Source organism: Lampetra fluviatilis, chromosome 65 (assembly GCF_964198595.1).
Source record: "Lampetra fluviatilis chromosome 65, kcLamFluv1.1, whole genome shotgun sequence".
NCBI classification, from domain to species: domain Eukaryota; kingdom Metazoa; phylum Chordata; class Hyperoartia; order Petromyzontiformes; family Petromyzontidae; genus Lampetra; species Lampetra fluviatilis.
The window spans coordinates 4,696,640-4,724,096 of record NC_136339.1 but is presented as its reverse complement, the minus strand read 5'-3'; the positions used below and the strand labels follow the sequence as shown (position 1 = coordinate 4,724,096).

Sequence of the window (27,457 nt, the reverse complement as noted above, 5' to 3'; positions counted from 1 at the left end):
GCAAATGAGGTTTACTCGACGGTGAGGTGACGTCACGCCCCCTGTTGGCGGGACGGAGGGGGGCCCTGAAAGATGTCTTCCTTCGTGACCGAGGTTCTCGTGTCGGCGGGAAAACTGGAGAAGGAGGATTTATCGACGAAAATCAGCAAACTCTCCCGGCGCGTCGACGAGGTCAAGGTGGGAACATTGTTGTCGTTGTTAATGTCCCCTCCAAAAATATATATATTTAAAAAAAAAAATAAGTAGGCCTCTGTCAGTGTCATCGGACTCACCGGCCTCGGATAGATGCAGCCGCCTCGCCGGGGTGCAGAGAACCCGGCGAGAGATTTATGGAGGAGGGGGGGGGAGTGTGGTCCGTGACTCGGTCTCCCTCAGGTAAATATTTTTTAACACAAAATGTCGTTAAAGTATCTCGTCTCCGTTGTTATTCACGTTGACCGTGAGGCGTCGTGCTACAGTGATAGCCGGGTCTCTCATGAAAAATAATTTGATCGTGTATTGTTTAAAGTGATTTGTTAACTTCTCATAGTTTCCTTAGTCTCTTGGCATCTCCGTCCTCAACTAAACCGACTCGATTAAAACACCCCCCTCGACCCGTAAGAAGGGAGAAACACAAACAAATAGACAATCACCACTAGTACACTCACCACTACACTCACCACCAGTACACTCACCACCAGTACACTCACCACCAGTACACTCACCACCACTACACTCACCACCACTACACTCACCACCACTACACTCACCACCACTACACTCACCACCACTACACTCACCACCACTACACTCACCACCACTACACTCACCACCACTACACTCACCACCACACTCACCACCACACTCACCACCACTACACTCACCACCACTACACTCACCACCACTACACTCACCACCAGTACACTCACCACCAGTACACTCACCACCAGTACACTCACCACCACTACACTCACCACCACTACACTCACCACCACTACACTCACCACCACTACACTTACCACTACACTTACCACCACTACACTCACCACCACTACACTCACCACTACACTTACCACCACACTCACCACCACTACACTTACCACCACAATCACCACCACTACACTCACCACTACTACACTCACCACTAGTACACTCACCACTACACTTACCACCACACTCACCACCACTACACTCACCACTACTACATTCACCACTACTACACTCACCCACACACTCACCACCACCACACTCACCACCACCACACTCACCACTAGTACTCACCCAGACACTCACTCCCCCACTCACTCCCCCACACACTCACTCCCCCACACACTCACTCCCCCACACACTCACTCACCCAGTCACCCACACACTCACCCACACACTCATACCTGTCAACCCCTTATCACTGGCTAACTTATTACAGACCAATTCACACCTTATTTGACTCACCCCGTGACCAATCTAGCTTTTCCTAGGGAATTCCCAGGCGTTTCTAGGCCAGCCGATGCCAGCAGCGTGTCCTTGGCCAGCCCGGTAGAGTTCCAGGGAGAGTCTAACCGCGGTGGGGGGGGGGGTGCCGGCATCCTGACCAAGGTGCCCGAACCACCTCACCTGGTCTTCTTGGTTCTTTCGGTAAAGTCACGTAGAATGGGAATAATAAAATAATAAATAAATAAACAACAATTTCTATGTTTTATTTTTATTATTTTAATAAAATAATCAAAATAAAACATATTTTATTATTTCGATTTAAATCTTTCGTGACTGCAGGGATTCATCTTCTTGGTTCTTTTGGTAAAGTCGCGTAGAATGGAAATAATAAAATAATAAAAATACAACATAATAAAATAATTCTCACGACGTTTCGGCCACAACGCAAGCAGCCGTCCTCAGGTGGAGAACAGGTCTGTCGAGACGACAGAGTCTGAATGACACACCACCAGGCTTGGAGCGTCTATTTAAGCTGGGAGGGAGGAGGAAGAGCGCCTTGACAAAATAATTTGCATATCAAGAGAAATTTTAGCAATGCAAGATATGCAATTAGTACTGCTTGTGAAATGCGTAGGAGGTTTGGCGAGGGGTTAAAAGTCACGTTTATTATTACCTCAACTGGCTCGTTGTAACAGCACGAGTCTCCCGACCAAACCTCTTTTTTAACGCGCCCCTCCCGTTCTCCCCCGATGCTTGCGGGACCAGGGAGAGGTGTTCGACCTGGTGGCCAAAAAGTTCGAGACCTTCTCTCCCACCCTCGTCTCGTCCGAAGCCCTCGCCGCCCAGGTGCAGGGCGTCTGCAATGACCTCGACTCCCTGCGAGCCAGAGTTCAGCAGCAGGTGAGTGCCGCGCGGAGTGGTGGTGCAGCGGTGAGCGCGGCGACGCTGCTTACGAACCCAAAGCGAGCCGAGGTTCGATTCCCGCCAGAGGTCGCAACTGGGTACCCGATACCCGTACCCTACCCGATACCCGGCTACCCGTACCCGGCCCGGTACAGGTACGGGTACCCGTTTGCGACCCTGGTGCGGCCGGTTATCGGGTAGGGTAGGCCGTGAGTCACTGGTGAGTAACCGTTTGTCACTCATTTCCCAACGTCTTGTCTCTTCTCACGATTCAAGTTCCTAGAATCAACCCACCCTCGCCTGCAACATGGCTTCATCTCAGAGGTCGCAATCGGGTACTCGTACCCTACCCGATACCCGGCCGGGTACGGGTAGCCGGGTATCGGGTAGGGTATGGGTACCCGCTTGCGACCCTGGTGCGGCCGGGTACGGGTAAGGAATCAAAACCCGTTTGCGACCTCTGATTCCCGCTCACGGCCAACGCCGGTGACGGATATCTGAACCTGTCCTGGGCCTCCCCTAGGTCGACTCAGCCTCAAACGAGTGCCTGATGCAGTGGTATGTAAAAACATCGCCACGAGGGAGACAGAGGCGGCTGGGCGTGGCGTTGGCAAACCCACCCCCTCGTGTGCCGTGCCGGCCTTCGTAGGTGCCGCTAGTCACTAACAGCACTTGACCCAACAGGCTGTTAAGGCTACACGGGGGATTTTCCAGTTGCGGTGCAGTCTGTAACGTCGGTGTCGTGTTGAAAGCGGGGCATGGTGGTGGTGGCGGCGGATATATGTGTGGATGTTGAGTACCAGGTGCAGTGTGTGTAAACATCGCCACTGGGGAGACAAAGGCGGCCGGGCGTGGTGCTGGCCACCCACCCCCTCGTGTGCTGTGCCGGCCTTCATAGGTGCTGCTACTCGCTAACAGCACTTGCTCCTACAGTCTGTTACAGGCTATATGGGGGATCTTTGTTTTGTGTGTGCTTGCGGCTAAAATGCACAGTAGGGGGTCACAGCCGGTGCATCTGCCAGTCATCTCATTCAGTCAACCCACGGCACCTGGGTCTGTCCCCCGTGACCTCCTGCCAGCAGCGATCCTTCGACACTTCACGCGGCCTCCAAGTGCACCTCACCGCGTTGACGTCACCGGCACTTAGCGGCGAACGGCGGTTGTTGTTGTTGTTGTGTCTCGCCGTCTCTCCGCGCGCGTGGCCAGGTGCGCAGGGAGGCTCACAACGCCATCACGGAGTTCTCAAGCCTTCGGGAGCAGCTGGAGAGCACCAGCGCGGTGCTGTGCACGCTCAAGCAGCTGCACAAGGTAACGGTCGCGGCGCAGCCGGGCGCCGGTGGTACGACGAAAGCCGACTGCGACGGGATCGCCGATCCGGCTCGTGCAGGTGTAATGACCACTTGGAAGCACTTCTTCTTGGTTCTTTCGGTAAAGTCACGTAGAATGGAAATAATAAAATGATAAAAATAAAACATAATAAAATAACAGGTCTGTCAGAAAGACAGCGTCTTTCTGACATACCTGTTATTTTATTATGTTCTTCACGTTCTGCAGATGTAGATGCCACTGGTTCTTCACGTTCTGCAGATGTAGATGCCACTGGTTCTTCACGTTCTGCAGATGTAGATGCCACTGGTTCTTCACGTTCTGCAGATGTAGATGCCACTGGTTCTTCATGTTCTGCGGTTGTAGATGCCAAATTAATAAAGCACGATTTCTGTCGTAGCAACCAAATCAGCCCGGTGCGACGTTCAGGCCTTAACGGCGCTTGTTTAAGGTTGTCTTGCGTTGTCCTTGTGCGTGTGCGTGTGCGTGTCCCAGGTTTACCAGTGCCTGGAGGGCTCGAGAGAGGCGTTGGGCGCTCACAAATATCTGCTGTCTGCAAGAAGACTCCTTAATGTAAGCACAGGCGGTTCACAATGGCCGTGTCGTAGACACTGAGCCGTGCGTCTCGGTTTGAGCCCTCGGCCTTGGATGCATCTCTGTTCCTTCTTCCTGTGTGTCTCTGTTTCTGTGTGTGTGAGTGTGTGTCTCCCCATGTGTGTGTGTTTGTCTCCCCGTGTGTGTGTGTCTCTGTCTCCCCTTGTGTGTCTCTGTCTCCCCGTGTGTGTGTGTCTGTCTCCCCTTGTGTGTGTCTCTGTCTCCCCGTGTGTGTGTGTGTGTCTCTGTGTGTGTGTGTCTCTGTCTCCCCCTGTGTGTGTGTGTCTGTCTCTGTGTGTGTGTGTGTTTGTCTCCCCGTGAGTGTGTGTCTCTGTCTCCCTGTGTGTGTCTGTCTCTGCCTCCGTGCGTCCCCGTGTCTCAGGGCCAGCACACCGTGCAGTGTGTGCTGGATGATCCGTATGTCACCCTGTGTCTCAATGTGTCACCTTGTCCCCGTGCGTCCCTGTGTCTCTCTCCGTGCGTGCCCTTTGCGTCCCCGCATCTCTCTCCGTGCGTCCCCGTGTCTCTCTCCGTGCGTTCCTGTGTCTCTCCGCGCGTCCCCGTGTCTCTGTCCTGTGCGTTCCACATGCATCCTCGCGTCTCTGTCCGTGTGTTCCCCCGTGTCTCTCAGGGCCAGCGTGCCACGCTGCGTCTGCAGGAGGACCTGGGCAGGGACGTGCGGCTGCTGGAGGCCGTGCAGTCTGAGCTGGTGACGCAGCGTGAGAACCTCATCAACCACCTCAACGACGAGTGGAGGCAGCGGGTCGTGTGGGCCGTGCCTACCGGCAAGGGTGCGTGTGTCGGTGAGGGGGGTGAGGGTGGGGTAGGGGTGGGTGGGTGGGTGGGTGAGGGTAGGTGAGGGTGGGTTTGTGGGTAGGTGAGGGTAGGTGAGGGTGGGTTTGTGGGTAGGTGAGGGTGGGTTTGTGGGTAGGTGAGGGTGGGTTTGTGGGTAGGTGAGGGAGGGTTTGTGGGTAGGTGAGGGTGGGTTTGTGGGTAGGTGAGGGAGGGTTTGTGGGTAGGTGAGGGAGGGTTTGTGGGTAGGTGAGGGTGGGTTTGTGGGTAGGTGAGGGTGGGTTTGTGGGTAGGTGAGGGTGGGTTTGTGGGTAGGTGAGGGTGGGTTTGTGGGTAGGTGAGGGAGGGTTTGTGGGTAGGTGAGGGTGGGTTTGTGGGTAGGTGAGGGTGGGTTTGTGGGTAGGTGAGGGTGGGTTTGTGGGTAGGTGAGGGTGGGTTTGTGGGTAGGTGAGGGTGGGTTTGTGGGTAGGTGAGGGTGGGTTTGTGGGTAGGTGAGGGTGGGTTTGTGGGTAGCTGAGGGTGGGTTTGTGGGTAGGTGAGGGTGGGTTTGTGGGTAGGTGAGGGTGGGTTTGTGGGTAGGTGAGGGTGGGTTTGTGGGTAGGTGAGGGTGGGTTTGTGGGTAGGTGAGGGAGGGTTTGTGGGTAGGTGAGGGAGGGTTTGTGGGTAGGTGAGGGTGGGTTTGTGGGTAGGTGAGGGAGGGTTTGTGGGTAGGTGAGGGAGGGTTTGTGGGTAGGTGAGGGTGGGTTTGTGGGTAGGTGAGGGTGGGTTTGTGGGTAGCTGAGGGTGGGTTTGTGGGTAGCTGAGGGTGGGTTTGTGGGTAGGTGAGGGTGGGTTTGTGGGTAGGTGAGGGTGGGTTTGTGGGTAGGTGAGGGTGGGTTTGTGGGTAGGTGAGGGTGGGTTTGTGGGTAGGTGAGGGTGGGTTTGTGGGTAGGTGAGGGTGGGTTTGTGGGTAGGTGAGGGAGGGTTTGTGGGTAGGTGAGGGTGGGTTTGTGGGTAGGTGAGGGTGGGTTTGTGGGTAGGTGAGGGTGGGTTTGTGGGTAGGTGAGGGTGGGTTTGTGGGTAGGTGAGGGTGGGTTTGTGGGTAGGTGAGGGTGGGTTTGTGGGTAGGTGAGGGTGGGTTTGTGGGTAGGTGAGGGTGGGTTTGTGGGTAGGTGAGGGTGGGTTTGTGGGTAGGTGAGGGTGGGTTTGTGGGTAGGTGAGGGTGGGTTTGTGGGTAGGTGAGGGTGGGTTTGTGGGTAGGTGAGGGTGGGTTTGTGGGTAGCTGAGGGTGGGTTTGTGGGTAGCTGAGGGTGGGTTTGTGGGTAGGTGAGGGTGGGTTTGTGGGTAGGTGAGGGTGGGTTTGTGGGTAGGTGAGGGTGGGTTTGTGGGTAGGTGAGGGTGGGTAGGTGAGGGTGGGTTTGTGGGTAGGTGAGGGAGGGTTTGTGGGTAGGTGAGGGTGGGTAGGTGAGGGTGGGTTTGTGGGTAGGTGAGGGAGGGTTTGTGGGTGGGTGAGGGTGGGTTTGTGGGTAGGTGAGGGTGGGTAGGTGAGGGAGGGTTTGTGGGTAGGTGAGGGAGGGTTTGTGGGTGGGTGAGGGTGGGTAGGTGAGGGTGGGTTTGTGGGTAGGTGAGGGTGGGTAGGTGAGGGTGGGTTTGTGGGTAGGTGAGGGAGGGTTTGTGGGTAGGTGAGGGTGGGTAGGTGAGGGTGGGTTTGTGGGTAGGTGAGGGAGGGTTTGTGGGTGGGTGAGGGTGGGTTTGTGGGTAGGTGAGGGTGGGTAGGTGAGGGAGGGTTTGTGGGTAGGTGAGGGAGGGTTTGTGGGTAGGTGAGGGTGGGTTTGTGGGTAGGTGAGGGTGGGTAGCTGAGGGTGGGTTTGTGGGTAGGTGAGGGTGGGTTTGTGGGTAGGTGAGGGTGGGTTTGTGGGTAGGTGAGGGTGGTGGACTTGTGGGATGAGGGTGGATGGGTGAGCGAGTGTCAGCGGGTGAGTGAGTGTGGGTGGGTGAGTGTGTGGATGGGTGTGTGGGTGGCTGAGCGAGTGTAGGTGAGCGAGTGTGCGCGGGTGAGCGAGTGTGAACGGGCGAGCGAGTAAGTCAGAGAGCGAGCGAGTGTCTCCCTCTTCCGCCCCCGCGTCGTCTCTTACCCCACCCCCCCATCCCCTTTGGGTCCCCCCCCCTCCTCTGCCCCCTGCAGAGCCGCCCAGCGTGGAGCAGTGTCTGCACACGCAGCTTCGCCTGCTGGGACCGCCGGGCATCACGCGGGAAGAGTCCAGGGGTAGAGAGCCACCCCCCCCCTCCTCCTCCTCCTCCTCCTCCCCCTTCGTCGTCTCCACCACCACCATTGCCACATCGTCGCCGCCATCGTCCCTGGCCGCCATCCTCGCCGCCTACGCCGCGCTGGGGCTCCTGCACAAGAAGCTGAGACGATTCGGTGCGTTGGTGGCGCGTGGGGAGGGGAGAGGCGGCGGCGGTGAAGGTGGCGGTGGTGGTGGTGATGGTGAAGGTGGTAATGGTAGAGGTGGTGGTGGTGATAGTGGTGATGAAGATGATGGTGACGGTGGAGGTGGTCATGGTAGTGGTGGTAATGGTGGTGGTAATGGTAGAGATTGTGGTGGTGGTGGTGGTGGTGATAGTGGTGATGAAGATGATGGTGACGGTGGAGGTGGTCATGGTCGAGATTGTGGTAGTGGTGATGGTGCTGATAGTGGTGATGAAGATGGTGGTGACGAAGGTGGAGGTGGTGATTGTAGTGGTGGTAGTGGTAATGGTAGATATTGTGGTGGTGGTGGTGATGAAGATGGTAGTGACGGAGGTGGTGGTGGTGGTGGTGGTACATTATCAGAGTTGTGTTTTTTGTTTGCATTCCGACCGCAGGTATTGTGGTCGATGCAAACATGACTCCTTGTAAAAAAAGGTGTCAGTTTTGTTGCCAGATAAAAGGTTAAAAAAAAGCAATTATCATATTTTCCTACTGGCAAAGGAGGTTCCAATGGTGGTTGTTTGAACGGTTAAAATTGCCTCCGTGTGCAGTGGAGGCTCTACACCTCTTCGTTCTGCGTCCCCTCGTCGTCTTCCCGGGTCTGGCCGTGAGCGCGACCGACGGAACCCTGAGCCTCGTCTCCCCGTCCACCTCCTCCTCCGTGTCATCCTCCACCTCGTCGGACCCAGCCCACACCTTCGCCGCTCTCCTCCAAGCGCTCACGTTCGTCCACCAGCACATGCTGGGTGAGCGTGAAGTCATCGTCGTCGTCGTCGTCGTCATCCGCGCTGTGTCTCTCTCTCTCGCTCGCCACGTCTCTCACCCCTCACCGAGTCCCTCCCCCTCTCCTCACCCCCATGTCCTCACCCGGCGTCTCCTCCCCCCCGCGTCTCCCTCCTCACCCGGCGTCTCCTCACTCCATGTCTCCCTCACCCAGCGTATCTCTCCCTCTCTCCTCACCCCCACGTCTCCCTCCTCACCCTGCGTCTCCTCACTCCATGTCTCCCTCACCCAGCGTCTCTCTCCGTCTCTCATCAATCCACGCATTGCCCTCCTCACCCGGCGTCTCCTCACCCAGCGTATCTCCCTCCCTACGTATCCCTCACCCCCGCGTCTCGCTCCTCGCCCTGCATCTCCTCACCCCATGTCTCCCTCTCCCAGCGTCTCTCTCTCCTCACCCCCACGTCTCGCTCCTCGCCCTCCAATTAGCACGGTTGGCTACGTACGGTGCGAAAGAAGTTCAGCGCACATCAGCTCAAGCAGCAGCGTCATCATCATCATCATCACGAGCATCTTCATCAGGGGCATCGTCATCGTCATGAGCGTCACCATCAGCAGCAATCGTTATCATAACAATAATCATCATCTTCATCATGAGCATCTTCATCAGCGGCATCGTCATGAGCGTCATCATCAGCAGCAATCATAATATCATAACAATAATCATCTTCTTCATAAACTTCAGCATCATCATCAATATTTTGATGAACAACATCATCAGCAGCAGCAGCAGCATCAACCATAATGATCGATTTAATCGTTATAAGCTTTAGCATCATTATAATCATCATGATGAACATCAGCAGCAGCAGCAGCATCAACCATAATGATCGATTTAATCGTTATAAGCATTAGCATCATCATGATGAACATCAGCAGCAGCAGCATCAGCCATAACAATCATCGCTGATTTAATCGCCGTAATCTTATTCAGCATCGTCATCATCATGATCACCCTCATCACCATCGATCGCTGAACCTCCGCCCCCGTGCCCCGTCTCCCCTTCGCAGCCGTTCCCCCGAACGAGCCCGTCCTCGTGAGCAACGGGGACGGTGACAAGGATGATGATGACAATGATGACGACGGTGACGATGATGGTGGCGGCGACGGTGGCGATGGTGGCGTGGCATCCGTGATGGGCTCGCTGCTGTGGGAGCCTCTGTGTGAGACGCTCATCCAGCACTGCCTCCTCGCCAGCGTCCCCTCGGACAGCGCCGGGCTGCAGGCCTACACGGAGGTGTGTGGCGTCGCGCGCAAACACAACAGACTGTCGGGGCAAGTGCTGTTAGCGAGCGGCAGCGGCACCTGTGAAGGCCGGCACGGCACACGAGGGGGCGGGTGGCCAGGATCACGGCGGCGATGTTTACTACACACCGCACCAGGGAAACTCGTTTGAGGCTGAGTTGACCTACGGGAGGCCCATGACCGGTTCAGACAATCGTCACCGGTATCGATTGGCCGTGAGCGGGAATCGAACTCGGGTCGCTCGGTTCGTAGCGCGGCGTAGCGCTCACCGCTACACCACCGCACACGCACACACACGCAGGTGTGTGTAACGCACACACGCAGGTGTGTGACGCACACACTCGCAGGTGTGTGACGCACACGCGCAGGTGTGTGCGTCACACACCTGCGTGTGACGCACACACTCGCAGGTTTGTGACGCACACGCAGGTGTGTGACGCACACACTCGCAGGTGTGTGACGCACACACCTGCGTGTGACGCACACACGCAGGTGTGTGACGCACACACCTGCGCGTGTGACGCACACACGCAGGTGTGTGACGCACACACGCGCAGGTGGCGTCAAACACACACATGCGAGTGTGCGTCACGCGCGCACGGAGTAGCGCGTCGTACGTGTGCGCCCGCACAACGAAGAGTCGCTGTCTCTGTGGCCCCGCAGGTCATCGACGCCACCGGCTCGTTTGAGCGCTCGCTGCTGTCCTTGGGGCTGCTGTCGAGCGAGTCGACGGCGCTGCTGTCGTACGCCCGCGACGTCAACGCACACTTCTCCGGCAAGAAGTGCCGTGACGGGGTGACGCGCGCTCGCTCGCTCATGACCGCCCCGCTGCACGACACCGTCAAGGTGACGCGCGCACAGGGACACGGACACGGACACACACGGACACACACACAGACACACGGACACACACATGGACGTACACACGGACACACACACACAGACATACACACAGACGCGTAGACACACGCTCGCTCATGACCGCCCCGCTGCACGACACCGTCAAGGTGACGCGCACACAGACACACGGACACACACACACGGACACACACAGACAGACAAACAGACTGACTTGCAGGCAGGGACAGAGAGAGGCATCGAGAGACTGATGGTGGGAGACAGTCACGGGCGCACGCAGATGGACAGACAGGTGGACGCACACGGGGATGAGCGTACGGAGAAAGAGACGGGGAGGGGTTTACTCGCGGACAGACGGAGGGGGACCGGTGGATGAGCGTGTAGACACAGGGGACGAGACAGACTTGCAGAGGGACAGAGAGACAGGAGGAGAGACAGGAGGTGAGACATGAGGAGAGACATGAGGAGAGACATGAGGAGAGACAGGAGGAGAGACAGGAGGAGAGACATGAGGAGAGACAGGAGGAGAGACATGAGGAGAGACAGGAGGAGAGACAGGAGGAGAGACAGGAGGAGAGACATGAGGAGAGACAGGAGGAGAGACATGAGGAGAGACAGGAGGAGAGACATGAGGAGAGACAGGAGGAGAGACATGAGGAGAGACAGGAGGAGAGACAGGAGGAGAGACATGAGGAGAGACAGGAGGAGAGACATGAGGAGAGACAGGAGGAGAGACATGAGGAGAGACAGGAGGAGAGACAGGAGGAGAGACAGGAGGAGAGACATGAGGAGAGACAGGAGGAGAGACATGAGGAGAGACAAGAGGAGAGACATGAGGAGAGACATGAGGAGAGACATGAGGAGAGACAGGAGGAGAGACAGGAGGTGAGACATGAGGAGAGACAGGAGGAGAGACATGAGGAGAGACAGGAGGAGAGACATGAGGAGAGACAGGAGGAGAGACATGAGGAGAGACAGGAGGAGAGACATGAGGAGAGACAGGAGGAGAGACAGGAGGAGAGACATGAGGAGAGACAGGAGGAGAGACATGAGGAGAGACAGGAGGAGAGACATGAGGAGAGACATGAGGAGAGACATGAGGAGAGACAGGAGGAGAGACAGGAGGAGAGACAGGAGGAGAGACATGAGGAGAGACAGGAGGAGAGACAGGAGGAGAGACAGGAGGAGAGACATGAGGAGAGACAGGAGGAGAGACATGAGGAGAGACAGGAGGAGAGACATGAGGAGAGACAGGAGGAGAGACATGAGGAGAGACATGAGGAGAGACATGAGGAGAGACAGGAGGAGAGACAGAGAGACAGGAGGAGAGACAGGAGGAGAGACAGGAGGAGAGACATGAGGAGAGACATGAGGAGAGACAGGAGGAGAGACAGGAGGAGAGACATGAGGAGAGACATGAGGAGAGACAGGAGGAGAGACAGGAGGAGAGACAGGAGGAGAGACATGAGGAGAGACAGGAGGAGAGACAGGAGGAGAGACATGAGGAGAGACATGAGGAGAGACAGGAGGAGAGACAGGAGGAGAGACAGGAGGAGAGACAGGAGGAGAGACAGGAGGAGAGACAGGAGGAGAGACAGGAGGAGAGACATGAGGAGAGACAGGAGGAGAGACATGAGGAGAGACAGGAGGAGAGACAGGAGGAGAGACAGGAGGAGAGACATGAGGAGAGACAGGAGGAGAGACAGGAGGAGAGACATGAGGAGAGACAGGAGGAGAGACAGGAGGAGAGACATGAGGAGAGACATGAGGAGAGACATGAGGAGAGACATGAGGAGAGACATGTGGAGAGACAGGAGGAGAGACAGGAGGAGAGACAGGAGGAGAGACATGAGGAGAGACATGAGGAGAGACGGGAGGAGAGACGGGAGGAGAGACAGGAGGAGAGACAGGAGGAGAGACATGAGGAGAGACAGGAGGAGAGACATGAGGAGAGACAGGAGGAGAGACATGAGGAGAGACAGGAGGAGAGACATGAGGAGAGACAGGAGGAGAGACATGAGGAGAGACAGGAGGAGAGACATGAGGAGAGACATGAGGAGAGACATGAGGAGAGACAGAGAGACAGGAGGAGAGGCATGAGGAGAGACAGAGAGACAGGAGGAGAGACAGGAGGAGAGACAGGAGGAGAGACATGAGGAGAGACAGGAGGAGAGACAGAGAGACAGGAGAGACATGAGGAGAGACAGGAGGAGAGACAGGAGGAGAGACAGGAGGAGAGACAGGAGGAGAGACAGGAGGAGAGACAGGAGGAGAGACAGGAGGAGAGACATGAGGAGAGACAGGAGGAGAGACAGTAGGAGAGACATGAGGAGAGACAGGAGGAGAGACATGAGGAGAGACAGGAGGAGAGACATGAGGAGAGACATGAGGAGAGACATGAGGAGAGACATGAGGAGAGACAGGAGGAGAGACAGGAGGAGAGACAGGAGGAGAGACAGAGAGACAGGAGGAGAGACATGAGGAGAGACATGAGGAGAGACATGAGGAGAGACAGGAGGAGAGACAGGAGGAGAGACAGGAGGAGAGACATGAGGAGAGACATGAGGAGAGACATGAGGAGAGACATGAGGAGAGACAGAGAGACATGAGGAGAGACAGGAGGAGAGACAGGAGGAGAGACAGGAGGAGAGACAGGAGGAGAGACATGAGGAGAGACATGAGGAGAGACATGAGGAGAGACATGAGGAGAGACATGAGGAGAGACATGAGGAGAGACATGAGGAGAGACATGTGGAGAGACAGGAGGAGAGACAGGAGGAGAGACAGGAGGAGAGACATGAGGAGAGACATGAGGAGAGACAGGAGGAGAGACAGGAGGAGAGACAGAGAGACATGAGGAGAGACATGAGGAGAGACAGAGAGACAAGGGAGGGACGGGAAGAGAGACAGGAGGAGAGACATGAGGAGAGACAGAGAGACAGGAGGAGAGACAGACGGAGAGACTCGCACGGGGGACGCACGCACGGAGACAGAGACACGGACGCGGTGCCGCTCGCACTCCGAATGTAACCGGCGACCCTCCCTACTCGGCCAGGTCTCGGACGTTCTGGACGTCGTCTTCGCCGGCCCCTCGGCCGAAGCCGTGGCGACGGTGGGGGGCGGTGTCCCGGCGGCGGTGACGGTGGCGGTGAGGCGCGGTGTCCCGGTGGAGGGGGCGGTGGGGGCGGGCGGCCCGGGGCTGTCCCCGGCGACCCTGCGTATGCCGCGTTGCCGCATCAGCCGATCGGCGCGAGACCTCGTCCTGCTCGCTCACGGCATCCTCACCGAAGCCTGCAGCAGCCAGGGGCCCTGGTGAGCGGGGGAGGGGGAGGGGAGGTCTCACCGTGACGCAGAGGTCGCAATCGGGTACCCCCCGATACCCGTACCCTACCCGATACCCGTACCCTACCCGATACCCGTACCCTACCCGATACCCGGCTACCCTGGTGTGGCTGGGTACGGGTACGGGTAGGCCGTGAGTCACTGGTGAGTCACCGTTTGTCACTCATTTCCCAACGTCTTGTCTCTTTTCACAATTCAAGTTCCTAGAATCAACCCACCCGCGCCTGCAACATGGCTTCATCCCAGAGGTCGCAATCGGGTACCCGTACCCCGCCATTCCCCTCGTGGCGTTTGTAGCCACCACAGCGGCAAAATGGGGGCTCTGGACCGGGTGCGAGGGGCTGGTAACCCCCTCGAGCTTGAAATAAATGACCACTCAACTACGAAGAAAATATAAAACGCACGCACACACGCTCACACACACACGCTCACGCTCGCGATTTCTGCCCACAGCGCCGCTCAACTATTCTACGCTGTCCGAAACATCTTCCACCTCTTCTGCGACGTCGTGCCAACTTACCACCGGTGAGAGACTACCCCGCCGCCGGCCTTAATAGGCGCTCGCTAACTGCAATAGCCCCAGCTGCCCTGCACGTGTATGTATGTGCGAGCGTGTGTTTGTGTACGGGAGCGGTGGGTATAGCGGTTAGCGCTACGCCGCACTACGAACCCGGCGACCCGAGTTCGATTCCCCGCTCGCGGCCAACACCCAGTGATGATAATTTTTGAACCGGTCCTGAGCCTCCCCTAGGTCGACTCAGCCTCAAATGAGTACCTGGTGCGGTGTGTAAACATCGCCACTGGGGTGAGACAAAGGTGGCTGGGTGTGGTGCTGGCCACCCACCCCCTCGTGTGCCGTGCCGGCCTTCATCGGTGCTACTCCACTTAACATTACTTGCCCCTACAGTCTGTTAAGCCTATACGGTGGATTCTTTGTGTGTGTGTGTGCTTGTCCGCGTGTGTGTGCGTGTGTGTCTGCGTGTGTGTCTGCGTGTGTGTGTCCGCATGTGTGTGTGCCCATGTGTGTGTGTGCCCATGTGTGTGTGTGTCCGCGTGTATCTGCGTGTGTCTGCGTGTGTGTGTGTCTGCGTGTGTCTGCGTGTGTCTGCGTGTGTGCGTGTGTCTGCGTGTGTGTGTGCGTGTGTGTGTCCGTGTCTGCGCGTGTGTGTGTCTGCGTGTGTGCGTGTGTGTCCGCGTGTGTGTCCGCGTGTGTGTGTGTCCGCGTGTGTGTGTCCATGTGTGTGTGTCCGCGTGTGTGTCCGTGTGTGTGTCTGCATGTGTCCGTGTGTGCGTGTGCTCGCCCCAGGGAGTCTCTGCAGAACTTCCCGCAGGTGGCCGCCATCCACCACAACAACTGCATGCTGCTGGCGCACTACCTGCTCACGCTGGGCCACCAGTACCATGCGCGGCTGCCCTTCTCGCTCTCCCAGGGCACCACCACCTTCGTCGACCTCGTGCCCGCCTTGCGCAAACTCGGTGAGACCCAAAGACAAAGGTGGTGTCCGCGCACACCGGTATAGCCTCGACGGACGATTGGGGCAAGTGCCGTTAGCGAGCGGCGCGTACGAATTGGTACACATGTAATGCGAGCAAGGATTGAGGGGGGGCGGAGTCTGGGTCACGTGGGGAGTGGGCGGAGTTAGGGTCACGTGGGTGAGAGGATTTAGGGAGAGAACCGGAAGGGGAAAGGGGGAGTTGAGACGGAGTGAAACACGAGGAGGCCACGCTGGGCAGGACGGAGAGAGTGGCGCGGTCGCCACGCGGTGGGAGACGTCGACACCGTCAGCCATCGGTGTCAGACGGAGAGAGAGCTAGCGGGGCTGTGAGAGGCTAGCTGTGTACGGGGCAGCAGTGAAGCTAGATAGCGGGGCAGCGGTGTGGCTGCAAGGATCGCCTAACGGGAGCAGCAGGGAGACTGCATATCGGAGCAGCAGGGAGACTGCATATCGGAGCAGCAGGGAGACTGCATATCGGGGCAACAGGGAGACTGCATATCGGAGCAGCAGGGAGACTGCATATCGGGGCAACAGGGAGACTGCATATCGGAGCAGCAGGGAGACTGCATATCGGGGCAACAGGGAGACTGCATATCGGAGCAGCAGGGAGACTGCATATCGGGGCAACAGGGAGACTGCATATCGGAGCAGCAGGGAGACTGCATATCGGGGCAACAGGGAGACTGCATATCGGGGCAACAGGGAGACTGCATATCGGGGCAACAGGGAGACTGCATATCGGAGCAGCAGGGAGACTGCATATCGGGGCAGCAGGGAGACTGCATATCGGGGCAGCAGGGAGACTGCATATCGGGGCAACAGGGAGACTGCATATCGGGGCAACAGGGAGACTGCATATCGGGGCAGCAGGGAGACTGCATATCGGGGCAACAGGGAGACTGCATATCGGAGCAGCAGGGAGACTGCATATCGGGGGCAGCAGGGAGACTGCATATCGGAGCAGCAGGGAGACTGCATATCGGAGCAGCAGGGAGACTGCATATCGGAGCAGCAGGGAGACTGCCTATCGGAGCAGCAGGGAGACTGCATATCGGAGCAACAGGGAGACTGCATATCGGAGCAACAGGGAGACTGCATATCGGGGCAACAGGGAGGCTGCATATCGGAGCAGCAGGGAGACTGCCTATCGGAGCAGCAGGGAGACTGCATATCGGAGCAACAGGGAGACTGCATATCGGAGCAACAGGGAGACTGCATATCGGAGCAGCAGGGAGACTGCATATCGGAGCAACAGGGAGACTGCATATCGGAGCAACAGGGAGACTGCATATCGGAGCAGCAGGGAGACTGCCTATCGGAGCAGCAGGGAGACTGCATATCGGAGCAGCAGGGAGACTGCCTATCGGAGCAGCAGGGAGACTGCATATCGGGGCAACAGGGAGACTGCATATCGGAGCAACAGGGAGACTGCCTATCGGAGCAACAGGGAGACTGCATATCGGAGCAACAGGGAGACTGCATATCGGAGCAACAGGGAGACTGCATATCGGGGCAACAGGGAGACTGCATATCGGAGCAGCAGGGAGACTGCATATCGGGGCAACAGGGAGACTGCATATCGGAGCAGCAGGGAGACTGCCTATCGGAGCAGCAGGGAGACTGCATATCGGAGCAGCAGGGAGACTGCCTATCGGAGCAGCAGGGAGACTGCATATCGGGGCAACAGGGAGACTGCATATCGGAGCAACAGGGAGACTGCCTATCGGAGCAACAGGGAGACTGCATATCGGGGCAACAGGGAGACTGCATATCGGGGCAACAGGGAGACTGCATATCGGAGCAACAGGGAGACTGCCTATCGGAGCAACAGGGAGACTGCATATCGGAGCAGCAGGGAGACTGCATATCGGAGCAACAGGGAGACTGCATATCGGAGCAACAGGGAGACTGCATATCGGAGCAACAGGGAGACTGCATATCGGGGCAACAGGGAGACTGCATATCGGAGCAACAGGGAGACTGCATATCGGAGCAACAGGGAGACTGCCTATCGGAGCAACAGGGAGACTGCATATCGGAGCAGCAGGGAGACTGCATATCGGAGCAGCAGGGAGACTGCATATCGGAGCAACAGGGAGACTGCCTATCGGAGCAACAGGGAGACTGCATATCGGAGCAGCAGGGAGACTGCATATCGGGGCAACAGGGAGACTGCATATCGGAGCAACAGGGAGACTGCATATCGGAGCAACAGGGAGACTGCCTATCGGAGCAACAGGGAGACTGCATATCGGAGCAGCAGGGAGACTGCATATCGGGGCAACAGGGAGACTGCATATCGGAGCAGCAGGGAGACTGCATATCGGAGCAACAGGGAGACTGCATATCGGAGCAACAGGGAGACTGCCTATCGGAGCAACAGGGAGACTGCATATCGGAGCAGCAGGGAGACTGCATATCGGGGCAACAGGGAGACTGCATATCGGAGCAACAGGGAGACTGCATATCGGAGCAACAGGGAGACTGCATATCGGAGCAGCAGGGAGACTGCATATCGGGGCAACAGGGAGACTGCATATCGGAGCAGCAGGGAGACTGCATATCGGGGCAGCAGGGAGACTGCATATCGGAGCAGCAGGGAGACTGCATATCGGAGCAGCAGGGAGACTGCATATCGGAGCAACAGGGAGACTGCATATCGGAGCAACAGGGAGACTGCATATCGGGGCAGCAGGGAGACTGCATATCGGAGCAGCAGGGAGACTGCATATCGGGGCAGCAGGGAGACTGCATATCGGGGCAGCAGGGAGACTGCATATCGGGGCAGCCGAGGGCTGTGTAGAGGTCGTCGAGCGGGACGCGGGCCTGAGCGAGACGCCGTGGTATCGAGATACTACGAACCCAATAAAGGACAACGGAGATCGACATCTGAGAGAGAGTCCTTTATTACACACACACACGTGCAGGCCAGAGTTCTGACGCGCACCATAACGGGGGCAGGCGTCGGGTGAGGGGGGTGTAGGCTGTGAGTGTGCTGTACTCGGAATGTAAAAGTCGTGTGTATCTACAAGTCTCCAGTGGTGTCAAGAACAAACCACACAACACAGAGTTTGACTGATGGCCTTAATCTAAGTTGTCTTGTGGTTGTTGTTGTTGTTGTTGTTTGACTTTTATGGCTTTATTTTTGTGATTTTTGAAAAGTTTTTCGGTTTGGCCATGTTTGTTTGTAGTACGGAGGAAGACTGATGGCCTTAATCTAAGTTGTCTTGTGGTTGTTGTTGTTTGACTTGCATCCCACTGGGATTTTTGCACACAGCCTTGGTGTAACGGTGCTTTTTCTGCAATGTTTTGCTGTCTTTTCTTGGATTTTCTGTTTGCACTCAGTCACATAGTCACTTTAAGATGTTTTTTGTTCATGTTTTTGTTTTTTTGTTTGTTGCTGTTGCACCCGATTCAAGAGCCGAATGGCTCACAGGGCTACACCTAATCAATGACACTTGAAACTTGTAGCGTAGCCGGTAACCACGCCCGTCCGCCTCTATCTCCCACGCAGACAAAGGTCCCCCGCATAGCCTGAACAGGCCGGAGGGGCAAGTGCTGTTAGCGGGGGCAGCACCTATGAAGGGCCGGCGGGGTGATATCGCTCAGCGCACACGCGTACGCTGAGACAAAGACAAAGATCCCCCGTGCAGCCTTTAGCCCGTGAATGGGGTGGTGTGGTCGGGACCAGGTCTCGGCATCGGAGTCTCAAGATCTTGAGTCAAGAGGCCAGGACTCAAGAGTTCTAGACTTGAAGCTTTCGTGACTGCAAGGATTCATTTTCTTGGGTTTTTTCGGTAAAGTCACCACGTGGGTAAAAAAATGTAAATTAATTTTAAAAATTAAAAATAATTTTAAAAATTAAAAATTATTTTAATTAAAATAATTAAAATTAATTTTAATTTGTTTTTTAATTAAAATAATTAAAATTAAATTAATTTTAAAAATTCAAAATTATTTAAATTTTTTATATTCTTGGATTTTTTCGGTAAAGTCACCACGTGGGTAAAAAATGTAAATTAATTTTAATTTTAAAAATTAAAAATTATTTAAAAAATTAAAAATTATTTTAATTAAAATAATTAAAATTAAATTAATTTTAAAAATTCAAAATTATTAAAAAAATTTATATTCTTGGATTTTTTCGGTAAAGTCACCACGTGGGTAAAAAAATGTAAATTAATTTTAATTTTAAAAATTAAAAATTATTTTAAAAATTAAAAATTATTTTAATTAAAATAATTAAAATTAATTAAAAAAAATTTTTTATTTTAATTCAAATAATTAAAATTAAATTAATTTTTAAAATTCAAAATTATTTAAATTTTTTATATTACTTGGATTTTTTCGGTAAAGTCACCACGTGGGTAAAAAATGTAAATTAATTTTAATTTTAAAAATAAAAAAATATTTTAAAAATTAAAAATTATTTTAATTAAAATAATTAAAATTAAATTAATTTTAAAAATAAAAAAAAAATTTAAATTTTTTATATTCTTGGGTTTTTTCGGTAAAGTCACCACGTGGGTAAAAAATGTAAATTAATTTAAAAAAAAAAAAATAATTTAAAAAATTAAAAATTATTTTAATTAAAATTAATTTTAATTTGTTTTTTAATTTTAATTAAAATAATTAAAATTAAATTAATTTTTGAAATAAAAAATTATTTAAATTTTTTATATTCTTGGGTTTTTTCGGTAAAGTCACCACGTGGGTAAAAAATGTAAATTAATTTTAATTTTAAAAATAAAAAAATATTTTAAAAATTAAAAATTATTTTAATTAAAATAATTAAAATTAAATTAATTTTAAAAATAAAAAAAAAATTTAAATTTTTTATATTCTTGGGTTTTTTCGGTAAAGTCACCACGTGGGTAAAAAATGTAAATTAATTTAAAAAAAAAAAAATAATTTAAAAAATTAAAAATTATTTTAATTAAAATTAATTTTAATTTGTTTTTTAATTTTAATTAAAATAATTAAAATTAAATTAATTTTTGAAATAAAAAATTATTTAAATTTTTTATATTCTTGGGTTTTTTCGGTAAAGTCACCACGTGGGTAAAAAATTCAAATTAATAAAATAAAAATAAAATAAAAATCACGACGTTTCGGAGGCAACACAAGCTTCCGTCTTCAGGTGGAACCGTCGTGATATTTTATTTTACTTTTATTAATTTAAAAAAATTTTTACCTACGTGACTTTACCGAAAAAACCGAAGAATAAGCACTCAAGAGCTTCGAGTTGAGACCGGGCTGAAGTTAACATTGCCTCGCACCGTTTCTCGTTGACCCATCTGACCCCGTGACCTCTGCCGCCCCCCCCCCCCCCCCAGGAGCGGAGGCGCTGCTGGGCCAGCTGCGCTCCCAGAAGGCCGTGCTGCACGAGTCGCTGGGCGTCGCTCGGGGATTCCGCAGCCTGGAGGACGACGGAAACTACGCGGCAGCGCAGCGGAGCGTCAAGCAGGCACGTCGCTCGCTCGCCCGCCCACTCGTCCACTGAGTCGCCCATCCACTTGGCCACTGAGTCACCCATCCACTCAGCCATTGAGTCGCCCATCCACTCGGCCATTGAGTCACCCACCCACTCGTCCACAGGATCACCCACCCACTCGCCCACTGAGTCGGCCACCCACTCGGCCACTTACCCACTGAGTCACCCACTCCGTCACTCATCCACTCAGCCACTGAGTCACCCACTCGCTCAACTACAGCAATCGCGTAGCGGAGCGTTAAGCAGGCACGCCGCTCGCTCGCTCACTCGTCCACTGAGTCGTCCGCCCGCTCGTCCACTGAGTCACCCACCCACTCGGCCACTGGGTCACCCACCCACTGAGTCACCCACCCACTCGGCCACTGGGTCACCCACCCACTGGGTCACCCACCCACTCGGCCACTGGGTCACCCACCCACTGGGTCACCCACCCGCTCGCCCACTGAGTCGGCCACCCACTCGGCCACTGAGTCGCCCATCCACTCGCCCACTGAGTCACCCATCCACTCGGCCACTGGGTCACCCACCCACTGGGTCACCCACCCACTCGGCCACTGGGTCACCCACCCACTGGGTCACCCGCCCGCTCGCCCACTGAGTCGGCCACCCACTCGGCCACTGAGTCGCCCATCCACTCGCCCACTGAGTCACCCATCCACTCGGCCACTGGGTCACCCACCCACTGGGTCACCCACCCACTCGGCCACTGGGTCACCCACCCACTGAGTCACCCATTCACCCACCCACTGGGTCACCCACCCACTCGGCCACTGGGTCACCCACCCACTGGGTCACCCGCCCGCTCGCCCACTGAGTCGGCCACCCACTCGGCCACTGAGTCGCCCATCCACTCGCCCACTGAGTCACCCATCCACTCGGCCACTGGGTCACCCACCCACTGGGTCACCCACCCACTCGGCCACTGGGTCACCCACCCACTGGGTCACCCGCCCGCTCGTCCACTGAGTCGGCCACCCACTCGGCCACTGAGTCGCCCATCCACTCAGCCATTGAGTCACCCATCCACTCGGCCACTTACCCACTGAGTCACCCACTCACTCAACTACAGCAATCGCACGGCGGAGCGTCAAGCAGGCACGCCGCGTCGCTCGCCCACTGAGTCGCCCATCCACTCGCCCACTGGGTCGCCCATCCACTCAGCCATTGAGTCACCCACTCGCTCATTGAGTCGCCCGCCCGCTTGTCCACTGAGTCGGCCACCCACTCAGCCACTTACCCACTGAGTCACCCACTCCGTCACCCATCCACTCAGCCACTCAGTCACCCACTCCGTCACTCATCCACTCAGCCACTGAGTCACCCACTCGCTCAACTACAGCAATCGCGTAGCGAGGTACGGGTAGGGTACGGGTACCCGTTTGCGACCCTGGTGCGGCCGGGTACGGGTACGCGCAAGGAATCAAAACCCGTTTGCGACCTCTGCCTGCCTGCCAGCGCCTTAACCCCGCGTCACTCCCCGCCCAGGTGCTGCACCAGCTGAGCCGCCTGGGCGTGGTGTGGCAGGGCGTGCTGCCAGTCAACGTCTACTGCAAGGCCTTGGGCACCCTGCTCAACACGGCCCTCGCAGAGATCACCGCCGCCGTCGCAGCCCTGGAGGTGAGAGCGACGCTGGGGGTCACCCCCCCCCCCCCCCCATTTCTCTCTCTCGTTCTCCTCTTTCTCTCTCTTCTCTCTCCTCTGTTCCCTCTGCTGTCTCTCGTTTTTTACGATCAGAGAGGAAACGAGAAGATCCTCGGTGTAGTCGGCACTTTGCTTCGTTCTTCATTTCGTTTTTTTTATTTGCTTTATGTAAACCACCCCTCTCTGCCCCCCCCCCCTCTCTCTCTCTACCCTCTCTCTCTCGCTCGCTCACTCTCTCACTCGCTCTCTCGCTCACTCTCTCGCTCACTCTCTCGCTCACTCTCTCGCTCACTCTCTCGCTCACTCTCTCGCTCACTCTCTCGCTCACTCTCTCGCTCACTCTCTCGCTCACTCTCTCGCTCACTCTCTCGCACACTCTCTCGCTCACTCTCTCGCTCACTCTCTCGCTCACTCTCTCGCTCACTCTCTCGCTCACTCTCTCGCTCACTCTCTCGCTCACTCTCTCGCTCACTCTCTCTACCTCTCTCGCTCACTCGCTTTCTCTCTCTCGCTCACTCTCTCTCACTCTCTCGCTCACTCTCTCGCTCACTCTCTCGCTCACTCTCTCGCTCACTCTCTCTACCCTCTCTCGCTCACTCTCTCGCTCACTCTCTCGCTCACTCTCTCGCTCACTCTCTCGCTCACTCTCTCGCTCACTCTCTCGCTCACTCTCTCTACCCTCTCTCGCTCACTCTCTCGCTCACTCTCTTGCTCACTCTCTCGCTCACTCTCTCGCTCACTCTCTCGCTCACTCTCTCGCTCACTCTCTCGCTCACTCTCTCTACCCTCTCTCGCTCACTCTCTCGCTCACTCTCTCGCTCACTCTCTCTACCCTCTCTCGCTCACTCTCTCGCTCACTTCGCTTTCTCTCTCTCTGAGGGTGCTCATAGTGGCCGTGTCGGAGACGTTTGAGCCGACACAACTGCGAAGCTCGGGGCGTTCGAGCCCTGGGTCTGGGTGTCTCTCTCTCTCAGGGAGTGCCAGTGGGCACTCGAGGCTTTTTTAAGTTGGTTGGATTAATACAGAAACGCTCAATGTGTCTTCTCTTGTAAATGTAATAAAGGTCGTTGAAGCGACTTCTGGAATCCGGTCTTTATTCGCCTTTCATTACAACACTCCTTCACGCTGCTGACAGACAGCGTGAGAGGGAGAGACACACGCAGCCACGTGGCAACCCGGAGCCCCGCTCTCGCGTGGCCTCTCCCCTCCGTTCGTTCCAGTTCTGACCACGTGTTGTTCGTCTCCACCCCTATTTAATACCCGGGTCACATGGTACGTTTCCACCAATCCCAGTTAGCCTCCGTGGAATCTTCCAGACTCCGTCGCAGGCTCCGGGGACCACACCCCTGACTCGTCTCCCCATTGGCTGTGGCCAAAGCCAGCAGAACCCCAATCCCCTACTTACAGCGGTCACCTTTCCATCACGTCAGGGCCACGCCCCTAGGCTTCCCCCCATTGGCTATGGACCAGGACCGGCAGAGCCAATCATCGTGACGAGTTGTAATCCGTCAACGACCCGGATATATCCTCACATTACATAAATATACATTCAAGATCAGTTTGTGGGGTAACTAGGGGTTCGGTGTTGGGGTGGGAGATTGAACGGAGCTGAGCGGCATCTCTAGCTCACCACCACGTGCCTCACCCCACCCCCCTCACCACCCCCCTCACCACCCCCCTCACCACCCCACCCCCCTCACCACCCCCCTCACCACCCCCCTCACCCCCCCCCTCACCACCCCACCCCCCTCACCACCCCCCTCACCACCCCCCTCACCACCCCCCTCACCCCCCCCCCTCACCACCCCACCCCCCTCACCATCCCCCTCACCACCCCCCTCACCACCCCCCTCACCACCCCCCTCACCACCCCCCTCACCCCCTCCCCTCACCACCCCACCCCCCTCACCACCCCCCTCACCACCCCCCTCACCACCCCCCTCACCCCCCCCCTCACCACCCCCCTCACCACCCCCCTCACCCCCCCCCTCACCACCCCCCCTCACCACCCCCCTCACCACCCCCCTCACCACCCCACCCCCCTCACCACCCCCCTCACCACCCCCCTCACCACCCCCCTCACCACCCCCCTCACCACCCCCCTCACCACCCCCCTCACCACCCCCCTCACCACCCCCCTCACCACCCCACCCCCCTCACCACCCCCCTCACCACCCCCCTCACCACCCCCCACCCCTTTCACCACCCCCCTCACCACCCCCCTCACCCCCCACCCTCAGGACATCTCGGCATTGGACGCCGACCGGCTTCACGCGCTCTGCTCGGAGGTCGCCACCTCCGCCCCCGCGGCCTTCCGCCCGTGGTCGGAGGAGGAGGAGGAGGAGGAGGAAGGGGGGGAGGAGGGGGGCGGCGATGAGGAGAGGGCGCGGCAGCAGCAGGAGGAGGAGCGGGGGCTGCGTCTGCGGCTGCCGCTGCACGTGGCCGCGTGGGGGAGGTTCGCAGAGCTCCGGGGGCTCCTGCAGGGCACGCTCAGCGACATCGTCGATAGGTGAGCGGTGGCGCCGTCGCTCGTTCGCTCAAGTCGGCGGTTAGGGGGCAAGTCGCTCGCTCAGTCGGTTACGGAGCAAGTCTGTCGCTCGCTCGGTCAGTCGGTTGTGGGATAAGTCGATCGGTCATTCGCTCGTTCACATGGTCAGTGGGTTACGGAGTGAGTCGTTCGGTCACTCACTCGATCACTCAGTCGGTTACGCAGTAGGTTGGTCAGTCACTCGCTCGCTTCGCTCGCTCGCTCGCTCACACGGCCAGTGGGTTACGGACTAAGTCGGTCGGTCACTCGCTCGATCGCTCATGTGATCAGTCAGTGTTCGAGTCACTCACTCAATCAAGGACTCAGTTCACCCCTCTAACGCTCAGTTACCGAGTTAGTGAGTCGCTCGATTTCTCACTCATGTGGCGATCCGTCCGAAGAGTTATTCCACCACCACCACTGCCACCTCACCTTCCCGGCCGATGCCTTAAATATGCGCTCGCTAACACGCTGTGCCCTGTGTGCCTTGGCGCGTGTCTGCGGCTGTGTTTGCTCGCTGGTCTACATGCCTATGTGTCTCCGTGCGTGTCTCCGTGTCTACGCGCGTGTCTCCGTGTCTCCGTGCGTGTCTCCGTGCGTGTCTCCGTGTCTACGTGCGTGTCTCCGTGTCTACGTGTCTATGTGCGTGTCTCCGTGTCTCCGTGCGTGTCTCCGTGCGTGTCTCCGTGCGTGTCTCCGTGCGTGTCTCCGTGTCTACGTGCGTGTCTCCGTGTCTACGCACGTGTCTCCGTGCGTGTCTCCGTGTCTACGCACGTGTCTCCGTGCGTGTCTATGTGCGTGTCTCCGTGTCTACGTGCGTGTCTCCGTGCGTGTCTACGTGCGTGTCTCCGTGTCTCCGTGCGTGTCTCCGTGTCTATGTGCGTGTCTCCGTGTCTACGCACGTGTCTCCGTGCGTGTCTCCGTGTCTACGTGCGTGTCTCCGTGCGTGTCTCCGTGTCTACGCACGTGTCTCCGTGCGTGTCTCCGTGTCTACGCACGTGTCTCCGTGCGTGTCTCCGTGTCTATGTGCGTGTCTCCGTGCGTGTCTCCGTGTCTATGTGCGTGTCTCCGTGCGTGTCTCCGTGTCTACGCACGTGTCTCCGTGTCTACGTGCGTGTCTCCGTGCGTGTCTCCGTGTCTACGCACGTGTTTACGCACGTGTCTCCGTGCGTGTCTCCGTGTCTACGCACGTGTCTATGTGCGTGTCTCCGTGTCTACGCACGTGTCTCCGTGCGTGTCTCCGTGTCTATGTGCGTGTCTCCGTGCGTGTCTCCGTGTCTACGCACGTGTCTCCGTGTCTATGTGCGTGTCTCCGTGTCTATGTGCGTGTCTCCGTGCGTGTCTCCGTGTCTACGCACGTGTCTCCGTGTCTACGTGCGTGTCTCCGTGTCTACGCACGTGTCTACGCACGTGTCTCCGTGCGTGTCTCCGTGTCTACGCACGTGTCTACGCACGTGTCTCCGTGCGTGTCTCCGTGTCTACGTGCGTGTCTACGCACGTGTCTATGCACGTGTCTCCGTGCGTGTCTCCGTGTCTATGCGCGTGTCTCCGTGCGTGTCTCCGTGTCTATGTGCGTGTCTCCGTGTCTACGCACGTGTCTACGTGCGTGTCTCCGTGCGTGTCTCCGTGTCTATGCACGTGTCTCCGTGCGTGTCTCCGTGTCTATGTGCGTGTCTCCGTGTCTCCGTGCGTGTCTCCGTGTCTACGTGTGTGTCTCTGTGCGTGTCTCCGTGTCTATGCACGTGTCTCCGTGCGTGTCTCCGTGTCTATGTGCGTGTCTCCGTGTCTCCGTGCGTGTCTCCGTGTCTACGTGTGTGTGTGGTGATGGCCACCCACCCCCTCGTGTGCCGTGCCGGCCTTCATAGGTGCTACTCGCTAACAGCACTTGCCCCTACAGTCTGTTAGGCTATACTGGGGGATCTTTGTCCTTATCTTTTGTGTGTGTGCGTGCGTGTGTGTGTGCGCGTGTGTGTGTGCGCGTGCGTCTGCGTGTGTGTGTGCGTGTGTGTTGCGTGTGTGTGTGTGTGCGTGTGTGTTGCGTGTGTGTGTGTTGCGTGTGTGTGTGTGTGCGTGTGTGTTGCGTGTGTGTGTGTGTGTGTGCGTGTGTGTTGCGTGTGTGTGTGTGTGTGTGCGTGTGTGTGCGTGTGTGCGTGTGTGTGTGCGTGTGTGTTGCGTGTGTGTGTGTGTGTGTGCGTGTGTGTTGCGTGTGTGTGTGCGTGTGTGTTGCGTGTGTGTGCGTGCGTGTGTGTGTGTGTGTGTGCGTGTGTGTTGTGTGTGTGCGTGTGTGTGCGTGTGTGTGCGTGTGTGTGTGCGTGTGTGTTGCGTGTGTGTTGCGTGTGTGGTGCGTGTGTGTGCGTGTGCGTGTGTGTGTGTGTGCGTGTGTGTTGCGCGTGTGTGTGTGCGTGTGTGTTGCGTGTGTGTGCGCGTGTGTGCGTGTGCATGCATGTGTGTGTGCGTCAGGTGGGCTGACGGCAAGGGTCCGCTGGCGCAGGAGTTCTCCCCGAGTGAAGTGAAGTCCCTCGTGCGAGCGCTCTTCCAGAACACCGACCGGCGCGCAGCCGCCCTCAACAAGATCAAATAGTGGGGGGCAGGGGGG

General features: G+C 56.0%; 1 protein-coding gene across 2 annotated transcripts; it reads left to right on the top strand.

Moving 5' to 3' along the window:
* Positions 1-27,457, top strand: ZW10 (zw10 kinetochore protein). 2 transcript variants are annotated; one of them, XM_078882460.1, is made up of 16 exons: positions 1-177; positions 2,179-2,313; positions 3,523-3,624; positions 4,138-4,215; positions 4,868-5,039; positions 7,193-7,429; positions 8,029-8,223; positions 9,269-9,495; positions 10,167-10,349; positions 13,417-13,673; positions 14,157-14,228; positions 15,010-15,179; positions 20,536-20,666; positions 22,179-22,310; positions 24,575-24,843; positions 27,322-27,457. In XM_078882460.1, exons 1-16 carry the CDS (start codon positions 73-75, stop codon positions 27,440-27,442), a joined length of 2,586 nt encoding a protein of 861 aa, XP_078738586.1. In that variant the 5' UTR covers positions 1-72; the 3' UTR covers positions 27,443-27,457. The 2 variants fall into 2 exon arrangements, with proteins under 2 accessions (XP_078738586.1, XP_078738587.1); XM_078882461.1 differs by having other exon boundaries at positions 2-177; positions 4,868-5,027.